Source organism: Mesoplodon mirus (assembly GCF_964341445.2).
Source record: "Mesoplodon mirus genome assembly, chromosome: 6".
NCBI classification, from domain to species: Eukaryota; Metazoa; Chordata; class Mammalia; order Artiodactyla; family Ziphiidae; genus Mesoplodon; species Mesoplodon mirus.
In genome coordinates, this window is record NC_138982.1 from 102,033,327 (window position 1) to 102,056,499 (window position 23,173).

At 35.4% G+C, this 23,173-nt stretch overlaps 1 protein-coding gene across 4 annotated transcripts in view; it reads right to left on the reverse strand.

Annotated features, from left to right (window-relative positions):
- The window catches only part of EPHA6 (EPH receptor A6), a gene marked incomplete at its 5' end in the record, with an annotated part of 845,284 nt that overhangs the window by 331,931 nt on the left and 490,180 nt on the right, over positions 1–23,173 (reverse strand). For all 4 annotated transcript variants that reach the window (XM_082625310.1, XM_082625308.1, XM_082625309.1 and 1 more), the window contains one exon: positions 8,871–8,995. In XM_082625310.1, coding sequence (XP_082481436.1) covers positions 8,871–8,995 — 125 coding nt within the window. The remainder of the gene's footprint in view (positions 1–8,870; positions 8,996–23,173) is intronic.

Genomic DNA, 23,173 nt, shown 5'->3' on the forward strand with positions numbered 1-23,173 from the left:
CAGCACTTCTCTTACCAAGTGGCCCATATTATTCCTCGAAGCCAGTCCAAGTCTTGTCTGCTACATCAAATTTAACCCCTGCTCACTCAAGACAAAACACCTCAACTGAACACAGTGTTGACTTACACCAGTGGTTCTGAAACTTGTCCATGCATCAGAATTCCCAGCATTTAATAATCATAAATTATAAAACCTGACCATATAGCTTTCTGTTCAAAGCCATAAGAATGCTAAAACTTATACCAACCATACCGTTAATAAAGCCAATTCGCGTTGGTGGGGCTTGCAGGCCTAGCAGTGTTGCAAGGCGATGCTGTTTTTCAACTATAATGCCGTCCATATCCAGAAGTCGAGCAATATCAGTACACTCAGGGGTAATGGGGATGGAAAGAGTGGCCAAAAGGACTCTAGTAGACATTCTTTGCATCTTTTCCTGTGTAAGATTCTTTCTCATTTCTCTAGATAAATGATAAAGACGATGGAGTGTAGATGCATGAAAAAGAGCATTTCCAGATTTCCAAAACACAGTTGAGACTTTGTTATAATAATTTGCCATCAACTGAGGTTTGGGCGGTTTTTTAGACAAGGAGAATAGCCCATGAATATCTTCCACAGCTTTGAATGCTTCCTGCCACAATTCCATGCTGATAGCACTGTCCAACTGAACGAGCCTGGTTTCCCAATGCATGGACTGGCTCTCTGGATTATTAAGATTGATTGTTGTACTTTGGTTATGGTGGCGTTGAATCTGAGACAAGTGCATTCTCAAATTGTCACACAGCTTATGGAATTCAGCCTTACGGGTATATTGGAGGCAGAATTTGAAAGCTTGTTGGGCAATATCATGGTAGAGACACTCTACTCTAGAATTGTTTTGAAGAAGGTCCAAACACTGTATGATTCCCACAGGAATTTAACCCATGGAGTTAAAAGTAATCTGTCAGTACGATCCTGAGTGTCTTCACCACTTAACAGCACTTAGGAGAACACTCTCAGGAGTTTGACTATTATCCAGATCTTCTATGTCTAAGACCATCTGCTGGGATTCTTCTTTAGCAGCTTCAGTTTTTTTTTTTCTCCTCTGCCAATTTCAAGTATGCCCTAACAACATCCTCTAGAGATTTGATGTTCACCTGTTGACAAATGTTCTTATGCTGATATAAGCCTTCTTTAGCCAAGTGGCTCTTGTGAAGATCCACACAAAGTTCCAAGTATTTCAACATAATTGGCTCGTGTATCTTTTGCCATGTTCTATGTTTCTTACTTTTCATAACATTGTAAAGAACGTCCAAAGCAGGCTGCTTTGGGCTTCCCTGGTGGCGCAGTGGTTGAGAGTCCGCCTGCCGATGCAGGGGACACGGGTTCGTGCCCCGGTCCGGGAAGATCCCACATGCCGCGGAGCTGCTAGGCCCGTGAGCCATGGCCGCTAAGCCTGTGCGTCTGGAGCCTGTGCTCCGCAACGGGAGAGCCCACAACAGTGAGAGGCCCGTGTAACGCAAAAAAAAAAAAAAAAAAAAAAAAAACAAACAAACAAAGCAGGCTGCTTTTTGCCAACTTCAAGAAATTCGTTGGCGCGTTTGAGGGCATTTTCTGGCCTCTGGAAATAGGGCGGCATCTTGGCGGCAGGCTCAGCTCACCCGTCGTCAGCGAACTCCTTCGGGGCCCCGGCCAGGAGAGGAGACGAAGGGGAAGCAGCGCGAGGCTCCACGCGCCTCCCCAGCAGTAGCTCGCGCCCAGCCGGCCAGAGACAGAAAGTAAAGAGCCACGTGACCCCCGCGCGTAGGCCCCGGATGTAGGGGCGGGCGCTTCATATATTTTTAATCAAATAAAGATGCAGATTTACTGCTTATATATTTTAGGAAAAAAGTAGTATTTATTGAATTGTTATCTTGGGGGAAAAACTACCCTGAGAAGGTAGAATAAGAGGGGAGAGAAAGAAAAAAGAGACTTATTGTGCAAAGTTTGTTGTTGAGAAGTATGAGACTTTTACAAAAGATACCAATGATTCAACATCCTATCAAAAGAGACTACTTTAAATCATCCCTGAGTGATGAAAATATTTCCCGTAATGAAAAGCTTCCCACAAATCTCTTCACCTTTTTTTTAAAAAAACAATACAGTGTTTTCATGACATGAAATTACATCTTTTATATAAACCTCGTAGATGCTCAATTCTATAATTGGTAGAGTAGGTGAAACAATGGCAAGTTAAACAAATTCAGAATTTTATAATTATTGACCATATGTATATAAGAAATGTTTCCTTTCTTATGATGAAATTTCTTAAGCAAAATCTAAAAACTGCTGACTGGTAAAAAAAAATTCATGAGAGAACTGTAAGGAAAAGACTTTACCATTCACAGGTCTTTAAATATTGGATGTAAGAATAATGAACTATTATGGAGGATTCATGTTTGCAAAATGAGCTACCAGTTGGTAATTAGTGGAGCTGTACAACACCCTGGTGAGGTAGGTATAATTTATTGCTGCCATTTTATAGATGCAAAATGGGCAGCAGAGAGTAATGAAGGGAACCTAGAAAATCAGCATCAGCAGAAAGCACTGACTTTTCTGAGATATCCAATTGTGATGCAAGTAGGTGTTAACAACCACTTATTGCCTGGGTTATTTTGGTGAAGTTACTTAGGTTTCTTGTACTTTAGTTTCTTCATCTGTAAAATGGGAAGGGTAATGGTACTTATTACAAAGCGTTGTTATTGGAATTGAATTGCTTAATACATAAAAAACACTTTTAAAAGTATCTGGCATATAATTGGCCAACTATCGTTGCCTATGAATTATGAGCTATGTGCCTTTCTGAGTGCTAAGGATATGAACGTGGACAAAAGAAATCCCTGCCCTAGTGTGCTTACATTCTATTTATTAACAGAGCATTGTCTCAGCTGATGGATATCAGTGTGTGTCCTTCTTATGAACAGGTAGAAACAGGAAGTTCTCAGGGCTTGCTTTCTTTTTTTCTTAATTGTTAGGGGTAATTTCACAGTGGTTTGTAAGTTGTTTCAATTTCCTCTGAATTAGTTCTGAACAAAGAGAGGATTTTATTACTTTCTTTAGAATTTGACTGAAAGCAAACAGTGGTGTTAGGCACTGACCCAAGGTTGGGTGACAAAGACAAACAAGAAATGATCTCCTTTATTCAGGGCCTTCCAAACTAGTGAGGGAGTCAGATACACACATAAATGACTCTAATCAAGACTGTCTTTGATAAATATAATAAAAGAACAAAGAAGCAAGAGAAAGAAAAGTACTATGGGCAGAGAAACAAAGGAGAAGAAAAATTTAAAATGTGAAAACAAAGGGTAAAGAAAGGAGGTAGGAGCAGAGCTAAGGGAATGGTGTATTTGATGTTCAATGAGAGTTTTGATATTTAGTGACTGCAGGAGGGTCCGCAACACATCGAAGGTGGAGACTGAGGGGTTGGGGACAGATGATGTCTTATTGACTTATTGAAATAACTTTCTAAGTCCAAGATGGAACCGCTCCCATCCGGAGTGCCAAGTCAGCAAACCAAAACTGATAATTTTGTGTCTCTGTAAAAGCTCTGCTGGATCAAAAACTCAGTATATCCACAGATGGCCAAGAAGCACATGAAAAGCTGCTCAACATCACTAATTATTAGAGAAATGCAGATCAAAACTACAGTGAGGCACCACCTCACACCAGTCAGAATGGCCATCATTAAAAAGTCTACAAATAACAAATGTTGGAGAGGGTGTGGAAAAACGGAACCCTCCTACACTGTTGATGGGAATGGAAGTTGGTGCAGCCACTATGGAAATCAGTATGGAGGCTCCTCAGAAAACTAAAAATAGAATTACCATGTGATCCAGCAATCCCACTCCTGGGCATATATCCAGAGAAAACTATAATTCAAAAAGATACATGCACCCCTATGTTCATAGCAGCACTATTCACAATAGCCAAAACATGGAAACAATCTAAATGTCCATTGACAAATGAATGGATAAAGAAGATGTGGTACATATATACAATGGAATATTACTTAGCCATAAAAAGAACGAAATAATGCTATTTGTAGCAACATGGATGCAACTAGAGATTATCATACTAAGTGAAGTAAGTCAGAAGGAGAAAGACAAATGCCATGTGATGTCACTTACATATGGAATCTAAAATATGACACAAATGTCATATTTCTGCTATCTATGAAGCAGAAACAGACTCACAGACATAGAGAACAGATTTGTGGTTGCCAAGAGGTGCTGGTGGGGGAGGGATGGACTGGGAGTTTGGGGTTAGTAGATGCAAACTACTACATATAGAATGGATGGACAACAAGGTCCTACTGTAAAGCACAGGGAACTATATTAAATGTCTTGGGATAAACCATAACAGAAAACAATACAAAAAAGATTGTATATATATGTATAACTGAGTCACTTTGCTGTACAGCAGAATTAACCAACATTGTAAATCAACTATACTTCAATTAAAAAAAACCACGCAGTATATCCAGTTACCCAGTCCCCAAACGCCAAGCCAGCTCTGGGCTATATACTTCTTTCCTTGTTCATTCTCACCCTAAACAAGGTTGACTGTGTGGCACCAGCCAATCAGATATTTTCTCTTTTTGTCTCCCTTGTTCTTTATTCCTTGTGCTATAAAAGCTCCTTGCCTTCTGGCCCATTTGGCACTTCCTTGAAAGGAGACCATCCACTTCATGAAGTTTTATATAAATTGTGTATCACCTAAATTGTCTTCATGGTTTTTAACAGTTCCCTCATTATGAGGAGGCTCTACTTTAAAGAAAAGCATTGTTAGTAAGTAAATACAAAATATAAACTTTTTTGGTAACATGCATGACTTTCTTCATTATTTTAAGTGACTTTTCATATTCAAACTATATTCATGTGAGTTTAAAAAAATAAAACACTTTTTGAGTATGAAAAGAGAAAAGTAACCAAGAATTGGGGGAGTATAATTAACTGAATAGAGAATATCTAATTAATTATAACACACAAGCAATATATTTTCTTCTCCATAGCCCTCTCATCACACACACACACACACACACATACAGAAACAAAACACAATCATAGCAGGGTTTTAATTTTTATATATAATTATGATGTGAAGATTATTCCCTGTGGTGATGTATTTTTTAAAATGTGTGTATGTATTTAATTTTAGTATATGTAAGTTCTTTGAAAGATAGTATAACATATCTATATAACTGTACAAACACAAACATAGCAGCATTTGGAAACAGCTAAAAATGGAAGATATTATCTTTCTGGACCCTTATTTTACAGATGAGAAAACACGCCTAAGAAAGTTAAGGTCTGAGCCAAACTCAAATTTTTGAACATTTACGCCAATGCCTTTTTCTAAGCAAAGCTCACTGGTAATAACAGTATGTGTTTGACCTCAGATATTTGTAGACACTTCACATTCTAAGCAGCTTAACTTCTCTCTTGATTTACAGAATATTGATCCTAACACAATAACTTAATAAAACAGCAAGAATTCCTCAGAGAATGGAGGAATATTGATCATTTGTATATTAATTAAGTTTAGCAATATACTATATCTTTGATTGAAAGGAAATGTAAAGTTTAAATGCCATAAATTAAAGACTGAGGCACCAATATTAAAGACTGAGGAGACTATGGATATCATAATGAACCAAGGAGTAAAATTCTCTCCTAGCTCTCTGAGCATTGAGGTGCCTTAGTCATTAGTTGGTGTGCCATGAGATCTACTTGGATCACCTTTACCTGTTCCTGCTCCCACTCCCTAGCTTCTAAGTGTTTTGCATTTAAAGGCTTGTACCTGCCATCTACTTTAGACACCTAAACTTGGGCAACTGGAGCCACAATGGAGAACCAGATGTGCCTATGACTTTTTCCTGAATACCACATGTATATGTCCATTCAGGCCTGTGGTCAATGACTGACTGGAGCCTGAGTATGGAAGCTCAGCTTCTTTGTCTCCATACGATGAACTCTGAGACGTAATTTAGACTCCAGAGCTCCCCTGCTCACTCTGAGTTTGATTTGCATCTTCCTTCATAGTCCTGCCTCCCCATTGTCTTACCAGTTCTCCTGGGAGCATTCATCATTAATCACTTACACACAAATTCCCATCTCAGGGTCTGCCTTTCGGCAACTTGATCTAGGACAGCTACCAAAGCTATTTAGGATCTATCCATCCAACCATCCATCCATATTTATCTATATTTGCTACCTTGCTCTCTCTCTTAACTCCATCTATGTACTTCCACCCCTCATCCCATTCTAACCCAATAGGTAACACCTAACACAGCATATTTCCATTCCATATTCTGTATGTTAATATAACCACACAAAAATATACATAGATGGGGGAATATTTGTGTTCCCCAAATAGGATCATTTGTACATGTACTGCTTTGTATTTTGCTTTTCCTACTGAACTATATTTAGATTCCTAATAAAGAAATTAGCACTTTTAACTAAGAGTCCTACTGTAGATTGCCCTAGTTATAAGCTTTATAAAAATAATTCTTGAGAGGAGAAACCACGTTATAGATATAGATATATAAAAGGTACAGTAAGAATCTGAAGTCATAGTTGGGAGAAGTTTTAATGCTGTCAGTCATTTTATGCTTTCTCTGAGAGGTTTGATATTCTAACATCTTGATTGATTGCCTACACATTATGTATTTATGTATGCAGATATAATTTTTATTTAGTTTTGCATAATTCCCATGCTATTGTGCTCTGATTCTATATTGTACTATATAATATGCCAAATATTACCCTAATGCTCTCTTAAATGATATTTAATATTGACTTCATACACTCTTCATCTTCAGGTCTGTTCATAATTAATCTTTACTCTCCATCAGACAAGTTGATATCTTTATTTCCATTTTATAAATGTGAAGTCTGAGACATAGGGAGATTAATAGACTTTTTCCTGACCACAAGCATAATGAGAGTCAGAGTCAGTACATGAATTAGGAATCCTTTGCTTCCAACTCCATGTTTAATCCATTAGCACTGGATCACTGCCATTTACTTACAAAATAAATTCCTTCATAACATTATTTATTCTAGCATTCAAACATGGATATTATGTCAATGACCATCTTTCAGAATATTATTAATTTATAAAGATTTGACTGGATGAATGTGGTTCTCTTTTTATGGAATCAGTGTAGTTTTTCTTTAATTGGAAATATTGCAAGTTATTTTCAACTTCAAACATATGAAGTAAAAATGACAATAGAATAGCAGTGATTTTCTGTGTATGAAATATAACCTTTATAAAACACAGAGAAATATTTTTATTCTGAAAAGTTGCTTAAAAATATGTGTGCATTGCTTTTTAAATACTCTGAATTTTTGAGTACATGAAGATATATTTAAACGAGTGGATGGAAAATACGTATATTTTTGTGACAGGATGCTACGGGTTGTAACATTTGAAAGAATAGCCCAACAGGATTTCTTAGCACATGCTGGCTAGACCAATCTGCAGAATCTATAAGCCAATTAAACTGAGTCAATTCCTCCTTTCTTAGACTACGGATTTATCCATGTCAGTTAATAATAATGATAGTTTTCATTGACTACGTAATTCTGAAATTACTAGATACAGCCATGCTACTGAGTTACTTCTCCCCTTTTCAAACTTACATTTGCTCAGAAGCAGCAGAATAGAAAAATAAAGACTTCTACTTCTCTTCTTGCCCTATGTTTCTCCATAGGAAACCTAAATTTGTTTGTGATGTTCCTTTGCTTCTAGTAAGTTACAGAAACACAAGTTCTTTCTTATTTTAATATACCACTGGGAATTATATATAATTTTTACATTATAATTTTTTTTTTTTTTTTTTTTTTTGCGGTACACGGGCCTCTCACTGTTGTGGCCTCTCCCGTTGTGGAGCACAGGCTCCGGACGTGCAGGCTCAGTGGCCATGGCTCATGGGCCCAGCCGCTCCGCGGCATGTGGGATCCTCCCAGACCGGGGCACAAACCCGTGTCCCCTGCATCGGCAGGCAGACTCTCAACCACTGCGCCACCAGGGAAGCCCTTACATTATAATTTTTAAAATGTAATGCTCACTTTATCAATATTCCAGGGTAGTATCAGCCCAATAGGACATATTATCAGAACTGACTATATGTTCTGCTATAATATCTATAGGACAATATCATAATGGTGAGGGATGGAGGGAAAAGCATAAAGAAAGAATGTATGTGAATACCATAAAACTAAGTAAGTATATAATTTGGGAAAATATAGTAACTGAGAACAATTTTAAATGACAGAAATGGAAATTAAGGTTAAAAGTTGATTTATTAACCATATTTATCTTGCTAACTTATAAAATAAATCAGCTGACCTGAATGTAAAGAAAAATTTTAATTCATCAGCTATTTCCATTTAAAACTTAAATCATACTTTCCAAATTTTAGCGGACTGTAACTTTAAACTCATTGGCAAAAGATATGGCCTACACGAAATTGCTTTAGATTATGGTAATTCCATTTTACTATTTCTTCCCAAGTGAGTTTTAGAAACAATGTTGTGTCAATTAAACTGTAAGTTAAAGTAGTTACAACTTCTTACTCTATTGTAAAACTCCCTAGAGTAAGTGAAGGTAGAGATGAACATCTTGTGTCTTCTACTTTAATCTGACATAAAACAAGACAAATTAATTAAGAAATTATAAGCACAATAGTATATTGGAGAGTACTCAAAGACATAGTAGGTATGATGTTAGGCCAAAAAAGAATAGGTTTTAAAGTAAAATAATATTGTATAATAACATGTTTAGTATATACATATATGCATATATATGTATATGTAGAGTTTTAGGAAGCTCCAAATAAGACCTACTTTCTCATAGTACTTGATCTCGTAGTCCAGTATGGGTCCATTGGAAAAAGCAGGTGCTTGCCATGATATGGCAATGCTATTTTGGGATGCCCAGTCCTTCCTTACCATACCTATCAGGGAAGGTGCTGAAAGGAAAGAAAATAACTGAGAATTAATTGGCAGGAATCATTCTCCATAATCCTTTCTTTAATATTTTGTCTTCTAAGGAAAACACAATTCTTGCTGAAGTGGACATTAGTTATTGATGTCAGAGTAATATGACAGGATCTCCTTTATTCAATCCAAATAAAATATATATTTAGAAACATTATTAAGGAACATAGGAAAGATTCAGTCCACGAATAAGGACCAGAACTCACCATCTCTGGTTTTGCTGGAGGACAACAATTTTTCTTAAACTGGCTTTGGTTTTGGGCTACAACTTGAAGTACAATAGACTTGACTTCTATATTTAATCAAATCTAAGTCTGCTATAGAAAATCCTCTGCAATTACAAGATCATTTATAGACTTTCCTTCAAGACTTGGTACTTTATAAAGTCTTAGTACTTTATAGAAGTTTATATCACAAACCTCTTAACTACAGTAAATTTTTGCTTATCAATGTGAGGATTATTTCTTTTGCATGGTTTCTATGATATTTGAATAAAACTGAAATATTTAATTTCTGAAGTTCATTTTCACAATCATGTCTATCTCCTTTTTCTATATAACATTGTTTTAACAATCCAATCCTAACCTAAAGTAATCTTGTGTTAAACTTCAAAATTTAACTAGAATGCATATACTGCAGGTTCTTTTATCTAACAAAATACTTCTCATTTTTAAATATTCTAATTACTTATTTTTTACATAGAGTTTTTTACATAGAAGTTAAAACTCACTCTTAAAAAATACAAATTAAATATATTGAGATACCATTTCTTATCTATTAGATTGGCAAAAAATCCAAAAATTTGACACCAGGCTCTGTTGGCTAGGCTATAGGGAAAAGCACTTTAATACATTGTTGGTGTAAAGGCAAAATGGCACAATCCTTATAAAGGGAAATTTAACAATTTAAGGCAAATTGTATATTCATTTATGCTTTGGCTTTTGGGACTCTATCTGAAAGAAACACTGCAGAAATACAAAGTGACATATTTATAAGACTACTCACTGAGATTTATTTGTAAAGATTGGAAACAATTTAAATGCCCATCAATAAGGGACTGATTGAAAAAACTACGCTACATCCACCAGAGAATTATGAAATTGTAAAAAGGAATTGTGACCATATATAAATACTAGAATGGAGTTATTTCAGGATATATTTTTAAGTGAAGAAAGTGAGATGGAGAAAAATGTATAAAAAACAATGTAAGGATAAAGCTAGAATAAAAACGGATAATAATGGTTACCCTTAGAGGGTGGGAGGCAATAGGATGGACACTACAGGGTGAGAAGCAAAACATCTCTGAATATATCTTCCCCTGAAGATTTACTTTGGAACCCTGTAAATATTTTAAATAATTAAAAAACAAATTAACGTTTAAAAGAGCAATCTCAAAAAATCAGTAGAAAGAAACCTGTGTATTGAGTTGAAAGTATAGCCTTCAAGAGGAACTACTTAAAATGACATTAAAACACAGTAACTTAACATACATACCAATAGAACATATTTTAAGTACTAAAAAAAACTGCAAAAATTATTAAACTGTTTTTAGTAATGATATTGTTAATGGTACTACTGGTATTGTAATTCTGAATGTGTGTGTGTGTGTGTGTGTGTGTGTGTATTGAGGGATAAATCAAATGAGTAATTTTGTTGGTGTTATTGAGAACTAAGATTTTTTTTTCCTATGGGAAAAAGGAGATACAGATACCAGACCAATGAAGGTAAGTAAAAACCCTATACTAGTAAACTCGAATTAGAAGTTTCATTATGAACTCATGATATCTTTCCCGTTCATTTTCAGAAATCCATTCAAATGTACCAATTGCATTTGAAAATAGGATTTGAAAAAATTGATTCTCTATGGTCAAGATGAAAATTCTTTAAATTTATAAGACTCAAGTATTAAATGTGGTAATTTACTTCCCAATGTTGCCTTTGTATCTTAAGGATAAACTATTCAGTACTTTCTTAACTTTGTGAGAATGGCAAGTTTGGTTCCCCTAAGGAACTGAGTACTTTAGAAAGTACATTTAAAACTCTTTTCAGCTGTTCAGTGACAGCAATATTGCTGGATTAAGATATATTCTTAAAATGCATGATAATTATAGAAATTTATAAGAAATAGAAGTTTGTGCCATAAGCTAAAATAGAAATGGGTAATATGGTAAATAAGAAAGTGTTCTGATAATTCACTATTTAAATTGAGTCATATTCACTGCTAATAAATTACCATTAATAAATTTATCCCTGTTGAAAAATGCATTAATGTTCTTGAATTATAGTATAATAATGTATTAAATGGTGCTTTATGGAAAAATTATAACTTTAAAGTGAATAAAACAAATAAGAAGTTGATTAAAGTATATCAGTTTCTTACAACTTTTGAAAATGTCCTTTTCATGTATACAATCTTATAGTTTATTTTTCAGTTTAATGTACAATATCACAAAGCACTATTACCACTGTTAATACTTTTTGCCTCATAACGATTTAGCACTCAAGGACAAATGATATAATCTTTGCAAAACTTATAAGAAATTCAGTTAGGCCAGTAGCATTTTAGAATGACTACTGGTTAAAATCTAGGTACTATCTTTTCTATTTCCATTTGTCCAATGGTAAATTATTTGTACAGACACATCACCTAAATTATATGAATCCTCTTCTATACTTTTATAAAAGAGAAGTAAAGAATCTATTCCCTAACTACATAGAATCTTCACTTACACATGGACTTCAGGGTCTAAGATCTATGTAAATCCTAAAATTTCTTCACTTTTGCACATTCCTTTCATATGTAAACATCCACATTTTACATAGTTGTTAAATATACCTAATTCTAGATAATTCTATTTTTTTTTTTTTTTTCTTTTTGCGGTATGCGGGCCTCTCACTGTTGTGGCCTCTCCCGTTGCGGAGCACAGGCTCCGGATGCACAGGCCCAGCGGCCATGGCTCACGGGCCCAGCCGCTCCACGGCATATGGGATCCTCCCAGACCGGGGCACGAACCCGTATCCTCTGCATCGGCAGGCGGACTCTCAACCACTGCGCCACCAGGGAGGCCCCTAGATAATTCTATTTTAAACCATATATTCTTATCCCTATTCCATACTTTAATATAGTTTCTATAATTTTTACTTCAATGGCTAAAATATTCAATTATGCTGATACTTTATCAAGTCACTCCTCTAATGTTGGATGTTGAAGTTTCCAATATTGTCCTGTTAGAGTTCTGACATTTTATGCACAAATTTTTGTGCATAAATTTTGATATTGTTAAATTATTTTATAGAGAAAATTGCTTTATATAATTTGGATTTTGTGTCATACTATTATTACCATCTTGGTTTTGAAAAAAGCTGTATCAATATACACTAAGCATACATTTTAAACACTTAATGAGTTTGAAAGCAGAGGATGTGGGAAACAATTAATAGGTCAATAAAACCCAAATGCTGCATTTTGTATTTTCAGAGAAGAACAACACTATACAGAATTTCATTTTAAAATAAGGTTTCAATGCATGAAAGCTAAAGCATTTGTTTTGAATATATTTAATGAATTTGTCTTAATAATTCAAGTTTACATAGCATCTGAATTTGGCATATTGTGACAACACTGTAGCGCCAACTGATATAACGCAGAAAATACGTTTATTCCTCCACATGAGAAAAACTGATTTTAGGACACAAAAGGGCAACTAATTGATCTTTACTTCTGATTCTAAAAAGTCACAGAAGGAGAGAAATAGTCAGGGAAATAATATCTTCTGGAGTTTGTCAGATCAGAAGCTAACTGAAAGACCTGAAGACTCAAGCAATGTTTCCTGAGTAAGAATTACGTGTTCAGTATAGCCTTCAGCAGAATTGTACTTCTGATATACATCCTTTCTTAAACTTTCAAAAATCTTAGCTTTGACCTTCAACATAAATGATTGTTGAACAGATTACCACATTTTTTAAAATGGTTTTAATACAAACCTTTTTGATTACTACATTTTCTGAATCCAAATAGTTTACCAAAAACTGTGGAACAAAAATTGAAAATAAAAGTAGGAAGTGGATTTAGTTAGCAAAAGAGATCTTATTCACACTTAGAAAAGCTTTGTTTTCTTATGCTTACATGGAGATATCTGAAGAAACAGTGAATTGTTCTAGTTAGTTAATTATTTTGCTCCTAATTAAGAGTTAATCAATTTTTATTAAACATTTACTTTATACCATGTATGTTATCTTATTTCATTCTCATAAATCTATGGGAAGGAGACTGTCTCCACTTTAAAGATGAGGACACTGAGGTTCAGAGAAGTGAGCAATTGTTTAATGACAAGATGTGAAGGCCAATTTTGACATTAACTCAAAAAATGTCAAGGTTATTTCTTGAAAATTTAAAATATCAAACACTAAAACTACAGTTCAAAATCACACTGTGGATTATCACAAATACGTCTTATTTTGAGCACGTAATCAAGACTTATGCCATGGGTCATGAGATAATGTGTTTTCCTAAAGATCTATCAAATGTTGCTAATTCTCAGCCATCTACTAAGCATAGTGGGCATATGAAGGCTTATAAATTGGGATAGCCTGTGTGGATGAGGTTGTGTGTGTTTAGATGAGAAACAGAGAAATTGGGGGAAGGTGAGAGAGAGTGAGAGCGAGCGAGCGCACACTCTTATGCACATGTGTTTGTGACAATGAAAATCTTAATAGTGAATGCTAAGTAACAGAATCGTAATATTAGGACAGATCTTACAAGCCATTTAATACATTTCTTTTCAGCAATGCAGAAAACCCTTCAATGCACCACTGATAGCTGAGTATCCACGTCTTAATTCAGCAGTTGCACTAAAGAGTATACTTCTTCACAAAGCTATCCATTCTATTTTTTTTAACGTCTTTATTGGAGTATAATTGCTTTACAATGGTGTGTTAGTTTCCGCTTTATAACAAAGTGAATCAGCTATACATATACATATATGTCCATATATCCCCCTTCTTGCAACTCCCTCCCACCCTCCCTATCCCACCCCTCTAGGTGGTCACAGAGCACAAAGCTGATCTCCCTGTGCTATGCGGCTGCTCCCCAACAGCCATCTATTTTACATTTGGTAGTGTATATATGTCCATGCCACTCTTTCACTTCGACCCAGCTTACCCTTCCCCTACCCATGTCCTCAAGTCCATTCTCTATGTCTGTGTCTTTATTCCTATCCTGCCCCTAGGTTCTTCAGAACCACTTTTTTTTTTTTTAGATTCCATATATATATGTTAGCATATGCTATTTCTCTTTCTGACTTACTTCACTCTGTATGCCAGACTCTAGGTCCCATCCACCGCTCTATAAATAACTCAATGTCATTTCTTTTTATGGCTGAGTAATATTCCACTGTATATGTGTGCCACATCTTCTTTATCCATTCATCTGTTGATGGACACTGAGGTTGCTTCCATGTCCTAGCTATTGTAAATAGAGCTGCAATGAACATTGTGGTACATGACTCTTTTTGAATTATGGTTTTCTCAGGGTATATGCCCAGTAGTGGGATTGCTCGGTCATATGGTAGTTCTATTTTTAGTTTTTTTAAGGAACCTCCATACTGTTCTCCATAGTGGCTGTATCAATTTACATTCCCACAAACAGTGCAGGTAGGTTCCCTTTTCTCCACACCCTCTCCAGCATTTATTGTTTGTAGATTTTTTATAAAGGCCATTGTGACTGGTGTGAGGTGATACCTCACTGTAGTTTTGATATGCATTACTCTAATGATCAGTGATGTTGAGCATCCTTTCATGTGTTTGTTGGCAATCTGTATATATTCTTTGGAGAAATGTCTATTTAGGTCTTCTGCCCATTTTTGGATTGGGTTGCTTGTTTCTTTGATATTGAGCTGCATGAGCTGCTTGTAAATTTTGGAGATTAATCCTTTGTCAGTTGCTTCATTTGCCAATATTTTCTCCCATTCTGAGGGTTGTCTTTCATCTTGTTTATGGTATCATTTGCTGTGCAAAACCTTTTAAGTTTCATTAGGTCCCATTTGCTTATTTTTGTTTTTATTTCCATTTCTCTAGGAGGTGGGTCAAAAAGGATCTTGCTATGATTTATGTCATAGAGTCTTCTGCCTATGTTTTCCTCTAAGAGTTTGATAGTGTCTGGCCTTACATTTAGGTCTTTAATCCATTTTGAGTTTATTTTTGTGTATGGTGTTAGGGAGTGTTCTAATTTCATTCTTTTACATGTAGCTGTCCAGTTTCCCCAGCATCACTTATTGAAGAGGCTGTCTTTTCTCCATTGTATATTCTTGCCTCCTTTATAAAAAAAAAGATGACCATGTGTGTGTGGGTTTATCTCGGGAGTTTCCTTCCTGATCAAATGATCTATATTTCTGTTTTTGTGCCAGTACCATACTGTCTTGATTACTGTAGCTCTGCAGTATAGTCTGAAATCATGGAGCCTGATTCCTCCAACTCCACTTTTCTTTCTCAAGATTCCTTTGGCTATTCAGGGTCTTTTGTGTTTTTATACTAATTGTGAAAATTTTTGTTCTACTTCTATGAAGAATGCCAGTGGTAGTTTGATAGGGATTGCATTGAATCTGTAGATTGCATTGGGTAGTAGAGTCATGTTCACAGTGTTAATTCTTCCAATCCAAGAACATGGTATATCTCTCCATCTATTTGTATCATCTTTAATTTCTTTCATCAGTGTCTTATAGTTTTCTGCATACAGGTCTTTTGCCTCCTTAGGTAGGTTTATTCCTAGTTATTTTATTCTTTTTGTTGCAGTGGTAAATGGAAGTGTTTCCTTAATTTCTCTTTCAGATTTTTCACCATTAGTGTATAGGAATGCAAGAGATTTCTGTGCATTAATTTTGTATCCTGCTACTTTACCAAATTCATTGATTAGCTCTAGTAGTTTTCCCATAGCATCTTTAGGACTCTCTATGTATAGTATCATGTCATCTGCAAACAGCGACAGATTTCTTATTTTCTGATTTGGATTCCTTTTATTACTTTTTCTTCTGTGATTGCTGGGGCTAAAACTTCCAAAACTATGTTGAATAAGAGTGGTGAGAGTGGACAGCCTTGTCTTGTTCCTGATCTTAGAGGAAATGGTTTCAGTTTTTCACCATTGAGAACGATGGCTGTGGGTTTGTCATATATGGCCTTCATTATGTTGAGGTAAGTTCCCTCTATGCCTACACTCTGGAGGGTTTTTATCATAAATGGGTGTTGAATTTTGTTGAAAGCTTTTTCTGCATCTATTGAGGGCATCAAATGGTTTTTCTCCTTCAATTTGTTAATACGGTGTACCACATTGATTGATTTGCATACACTGAAGAATCCTTGCATTCTTGGGATAAACCCCACTTGATCATGGTGTATGATCCTTTTAATATGCTGTTGGATTCTGTTTGCTAGTATTTTGCTGAGGAGTTTTGCATCTATGTTCATCAGTGATATTGGCCTGTCATTTTCTTTCTTTGTGACATCTTTGCCTGGTTTTGGTATCAGAGTGATGGTGGCCTCGTAGAATGAGTTTGGGAATGTTCCTCCCTCTGCTATATTTTGGAAGAGTTTGAGAAGGATGGGAGTTAGCTCTTTTCTAAATGTTTGATAGAATTCGCCTGTGAAGCCATCTGGTCCTGGGCTTTTGTTTGCTGGAAGATTTTTAATCACAGTTTCAATTTCAGTGCTTGTTATTGTTCTGCTTATATTTTCTATTTCTTGCTGGTTTAGTCTCGGAAGGTTGTGCATTTCTAAAAATTTGTCCATTTCTTCCAGGTTGTCCATCTTATTGGCATAGAGTTGCTTGTAGTAATCTCTCATGATCCTTTGTATTTCTGCAGCGTCAGTTGTCACTTCTCCTTTTTTATTTCTAATTCTATTGATCTGAGTCTTCTCCCTTTTTTTCTTGATGAGTCTGCCTAATGGTTAATCAATTTGTTTATCTTCTCAGAAAACCAGCTTTTATTTTATTGATCTTTGCAATTGTTCCCTTCATTTCTTTTTTATTTCTTTCTGATCTGATACTTATGATATCTTTCCTTCTGTTAACTTTGGGGGGGTTTGTTCTTCTTTTTCTAATTGCTTTAGGTGTAAGGTTAGGTTGTTTATGTGAGTTGTTTCTTGTTTCTTGATGTAGGATTCTATTGGTATAAACCTCCCTCTTAGAACTGCTTTTGCTGCATCCCATACGTTTTGGGTCATCGTGTTTCCATTCTCATTTGTTTCTAGGTGTTTTTTTATTTCCTCTTTGATTTCTTCGGTGATCTCTTGGTTATTTAGTAGTGTATTGTTTAGCCTCCATGTGGTTGTATTTTTTACAGCTCTTTTCCTGTAACTGATATCTAGTCTCATAGTGGTCGGAAAAGATACTTGATGCAATTTCAATTTTCTTAAATTTACCAGGGCTTGATTTGTGACCCAAGATATGATCTATCCTGGAGAATGTTCCATGAGCACTTGAGAAAAATGTGTATTCTGTTGTTTTTGGATGGAATGTCCTATAAATATCAATTACAAGTTAAAACACAAGTTAAAGCTTGTGTTTCCTTATTTATTTTCATTTTGGATGATCTGTCCATTGGTGAAAGTGGGGTGTTAAAATCCCCTACTATGATTGTGTTACTGTCGATTTCCCCTTTTATGGCTGTTAGTATTTGCCTTATGTATTGAGGTGCTCCTAAGTTGAGTGCATAAATATTTACAACTGTTATATCTTCTCGATCTCTTGATCATTATGTAGTGTCCTTCTTTGTCTCTTGTAATAGTCTTTATATTAAAGTCTATTTTGTCTAATATGAGAATTGCTACTCCAGCTTTCTTTTGATTTCCATTTGCATGGAATATCTTTTTCTATCCCCTCACTTTCAGTCTGTATGTGTCCCTAAGTCTGAAGTGGGTCTCTTGTAGACAGCATATATATGGGTCTTGTTTTTTTGTATCCATTCAGTCAGTCTATGTCTTTTGTTTGGAGCATTTAGTCCATTTACATTTAAGGTAGTTATTGTATGTATTGTATGTTCCTATTACCATTTTCTTAATTATTCTGGGTTTGTTACTGTAGGTGTTTTCCTCCTCTTGTGTTTACTGCCTAGAGAAGTTCCTTTAGCATTGGTTGTAAAGCTTGTTTGTTGGTGCTGAATTCTCTTACCTTTGCTTGTCTTTAAAGGTTTTAATTTCTTCATCAAACCTTAATGAGATCCTTGCTGGGTAGAGTAATCTTGGTTGTAGGTTTTTCCCTTTCATTACTTTAAGTATATCCTGCCACTCCCTTCTGGCCTGCAGAGTGTCCACTTAAAAATCAGCTGATAACCTTATGGGGATTCCTTTGTGTGTTATTTTTTGTTTTTCCCTTGCTGCTTTTAATATATTTTCTTTGTATTTAATTTTTGACAGTTTGATTAATATGTGTCTTGGTGTGTTTTTCCTTGAATTTATCCTATATGGGACTGCTCTGTGCTTCCTGGACTTGAATGACTATTACCTTTCCCATATTAGGGAAATTTTCAACTATAATCTCTTCAAATATTTTCTCAGTCCCTTTCTTTTTCTCTTCTTCTTCTTGGACCTCTATAATTTGAATGTTGGTGCATTTAATATTGCCCCAGAGGTCTCTGAGACTGTCCTCAAGTCTTTTCATTCTTTTTTCTTTATTCTGCTTTGTGGTAGTTATTTCCACTATTTTATCTTCCAGGTCAATTATACTTTCTTCTGGCTCAGTTATTCTGCTATTGATTCCTTCTAGAGAATTTTTAATTTCATTTATTGTGTTGTTCATCATTGTTTGTTTACTCTTTAGGTCTTCTATGTCCTTGTTAAACCTTTCTTGTATATTCTCCATTCTATTTCCATGATTTTGGATCATCTTTACTATCATTTCTCTGAATTCTTTTTCAGGTAGTCTGCCTATTTCCTCTTCATTTGTTTGGTCTGGTGGGTTTTTACGTTGCTCCTTCACCTGCTCTGTGTTTCTCTTTCTTCTCATTTTGCTTCACTTACTGTGTTTGGCGTCTCCTTTTCACAGGTTCACAGTTTCTGTTGTTTTTGGTGTCTGCCCCCAGTGGCTAAGTTTGGTTCAGTGGGTTGTACCGGCTTCCTGGTGGAGGGGACTGGTGCCTGTGTTCTGGTGGATGATGCTGGATATTGTCTTTCTGTTGGGCAGGACCGTGTCCGGTGGTGTTTTTTGGGGTATCTGTGACCTTATTATGATTTTAGGTAGCCTCTCTGCTAATGGGTGGGGTTGTATTCCTGTCTTGCTAGTTGTTTGGCATAGGGTGTCCTGCACTGTCACTTGCTGGTCATTTGAGTGGAGCTGGGTCTTAGCATTAAGATCGAGATATCTGGGAGAGTTTTTGCCATTTGATATTACGTGGAGCTGGGAGGTCTCTGGTGGACCAATTTCCTGAACTTGGCTTTACCACCTTAGAGTCACAGGTGTGACACCCAGCTGGAGCATGAAGACCCTATTAGCCACATGCTCAAAAGAAAAGGAGAAAAAAAGAAATAAATAAAATAAAAGTTATTAAAATAAAAAATAAAAAAATTATTAAAAATGAAAAATAAGAAAAGAAAAGAAAAAGATAACAGCCAAAGCAAAAAACTAATCCACCAATGATAACAAACACTAAAAACTGTACTAAACAAACAAACAAACAAAACGGCCAGACAGAACCCTGGGACAAATGGCAAAAACAAAGCTATACAGACAAAATCACACAAAGAAACGTAACATTCACACTCACAAAAAGAGAAAAAGGAAAAAAAGAAAATCTTTTGGGAAGTCTGAGGTCTTCTGCCAGTGTTCAGTAGGTGTTCTGTAGGAGTTGTTCCACATGTAGATGTATTTCTGATGTATTTGTGGGGAGGAAGGTGATATCTACGTCTTACTGCTCTGCCATCTTGAATGTCTGTCTCTCCGGCACCTGCTGTATCCTCCTCACATGGTTGAAGGCCCTGTATCTTCCTTCCCCTACTCGGGGAGGTTGCTCGCCCATTCTCTTTTGAAAATCTTTAACTGATAAAAAGTACTCATATGGAGTCATTGTTTTCTTCCAATAACTTCCACCTAGTCCTAGTGCTGCCTTTAGTATGATAGAATTAACTCTTCCACTTTGCTTATCTATCAAACTTTCTTCTTTTTTCCTTCTCTCTCTTCTTCCTATCCCTCTTCCTTCCTTTATTTTTTCTTCATGTCTTTTCTTAGTGCTTTTCTGTGTCTCTTTGCTTTATCCTCTCCTTTCTTTTCTTCCCTGTGCTTCTTTCTAGAAAGATGTGTATGTGTGATATAAAGGAATTATAATCAACATGATGAAATGTGAATTAAGAACAATTATATAATAAATAAATAATACAGACCAGAAAGTACAACTCAGAGAAGACTTTTAAGACAATATGACTTTCCCCTTTTCTTTGCTAATGAACCAATGGGTATAACTGCAGAGCAAGAACATGCAACAGTTTTTCTTCTGTGTATGCACAGAAGAGAAACACACTATACTCAATATAGTAATTTTTCTTGTGAAATTTTGTAAATGTGATATTTATCATGTGAATTGACACTTTTTTGAAACCTGATAACATGCTTCCAAATATTTCTGATCTATATCTTGTTTTGGAAATGTTTACTAAATATACTGTGCTTTAGATAGCATAATATAGTCTAATGATATCTGCTCATGATGTGTTTTTTCCTGTAATCAGAGTTTAATGGTAATATATACTGTTATCTACTTTCCCTGTGTAGTTAAAACCTGATTATGAATTTGAGATATACATGTGATACTTACATACAGCAGAATTGGTGCTTTCTTTCTAGTTTCTGTCTCTTTTCTAAACCTGAGAAAAACACTGTGATATGTTCAACCTTATGACACCTGTGATAGGATGAATTATGGCCTCCAAATATTTCCACATTGTAATCCCCAGAACCTGTGAATATTCTTCTCTGGTAAAGGGACTTTGCAGTCTTGATTAAGTTAAAGGTTTTGAGATGAGATTATCCTGGATTACCCAGGTAGGCCCAATATAATCATAAGTATGCTCATAAAAGGGAGGTAGGTGGAGACATCTACACAAGAGAAGACTGTGAACCAAGGAATGCAGAAGCTGGAAGAGGGAAGGAATGGATCCTTCCTGGAGCCTCCAGCCCTATAAGACTTATTTTGGAGTTCTGACATCCCGAACTGTATAGTAACAAATATGTGTTGTTTTTGAGACAATAAGTTTGTGGTGACTTGTTACAATAACAATAGGAAACTTACAACAAACAATTAAACTGATTTATCTTTGAAGACCTTAATTTTGAATACATTTATGAGTCAGTAGAACAAGTGGTAAGTTTTTAAAAAAATATGTTTCTAAAGCAGTGATAAAAAGTCATCTATTTAATTACCTAACTCATTTGATATATTACTTTTAAAAAGCATTCAATTTCTTTCTTTAAAAAACATTTTGGATACTCTGGTCCTACAGATTTTCCTTATTCAATCTACAATGTCAGGGTTCCCTTTCTCTACGTTTCTTATTAGAAAAGGGAGAGGTCTCCCTCTTTGTGATTGTATTGCCTTAAATTGTAGGTGATATATGACTAATTTTTTCCAGTTTTTCCTCAGAGTTAATGTTGATCTATTTTTAAAAAATTCTTTACCTTTGAATTTCAAGAGTCTTTCCCAAGGAAAAATTAACATCGTGTAACACAAAGCATGCTCAATCTTTCTACTTCTTGCTATGCCAACATGAAGCTGGCAGGTAGCTTAACAAGATGTTAGTGAAAAATGTGTGGAAACACTTGCAGAGAAACCTCTCAATACCCACAGTGAAAAATCACTATTAATAATGAATCAAAATGACACAGCACTATCAGCACGTACATATACAGAGTATAACCTGAAGCATCATCTTTAAATTTCTTTTCAGTATAATCTGTGCCATTTTAATTTCTATTTTATTAGTCTTTGACTGGCTGATTTAATGTGCTCACTGTTAAGTTTGTCTTTAGGCTGTTGTTTTCAGTGATTAATACCATATAGTTCTACTGACTATTACATCATTTCAGAGGCATTTGAGAAACTGTTGATATGAAAGATGCTATAAAATGCAGTTTCTTTGACATATAAGGGGAAAAAATGTCCTCAAATTAGACCAGTCTGAAATTCTGTTGACCTTATTATTACCTGTCAAGTTTCAGTAAAACGATATATGTTGTGCCAGTATTTTCTAGGAATTTAACATATACTATCCACCAAAATCTCAGAAAGTTGGCATGGCCCTAGAGAAAAATCAATAAATTGTCCCTTTTCATCTTAACTTCACACAATCTCCCTATTCATAATATTACATTAAAATAAAAACGACTGGTTTTTAGTAATTCTTCTAGGTAAAAGTACTATTATTTGAACTGTAAAATTATATAAATTATATATAAAAATTATATAAATAGATTTAAAATATAATATCCTAGTTATATTTGAATATGGTTTGTAACTTCTGGGCCTCAGTCGCTTCATCAAAAATTCTGAATCATGTTCCAGGTATAGGAAAAAATGAACCAACTTAAATATTATCAAAAAAGAGAAAAAATTGTATTAAAATGACGAGGAAAGTCATCTGTAAGTAAATGACTAAAATCATTTTAACATATATTGTGGAAAGGAAGCAGCTAAGTGATAAAGCTTGCAAAACTATAAATTTTAAAATAATGTAATGAATAAAGTTTTACATACAAATTTTATTGCTGTACTTAAAAAAAGTTCAGACTCTTAAAAGAAATCCATACAATAGATTTCAATCAAGCTGTTTAAAAAATGATGTAAAGGGGCTTCCCTGGTGGCGCAGTGGTTGGGAATCTGCCTGCTAATGCAGGGGACGTGGGTTCGAGCCCTGGTCTGGGAGGATCCCACATGCCGCGGAGCAACTGGGCCCAGGAGCCACAACTACTGAGCCTGCGCGTCTGGAGCCTGTGCTCCGCAATGAGAGGCCACAATAGTGAGAGGCCCACGCACCACAATGAAGAGTGGCCCCCGCTAGCCACAACTGGAGAAAGCCCTCGGGCAGAAACGGAGACCCAACACAGCAAAAATTAATTAATTAATTAATAAACTCCTATGCCCAACACCTTCTTTTTTTTAAAAAAAAGGGGAAAC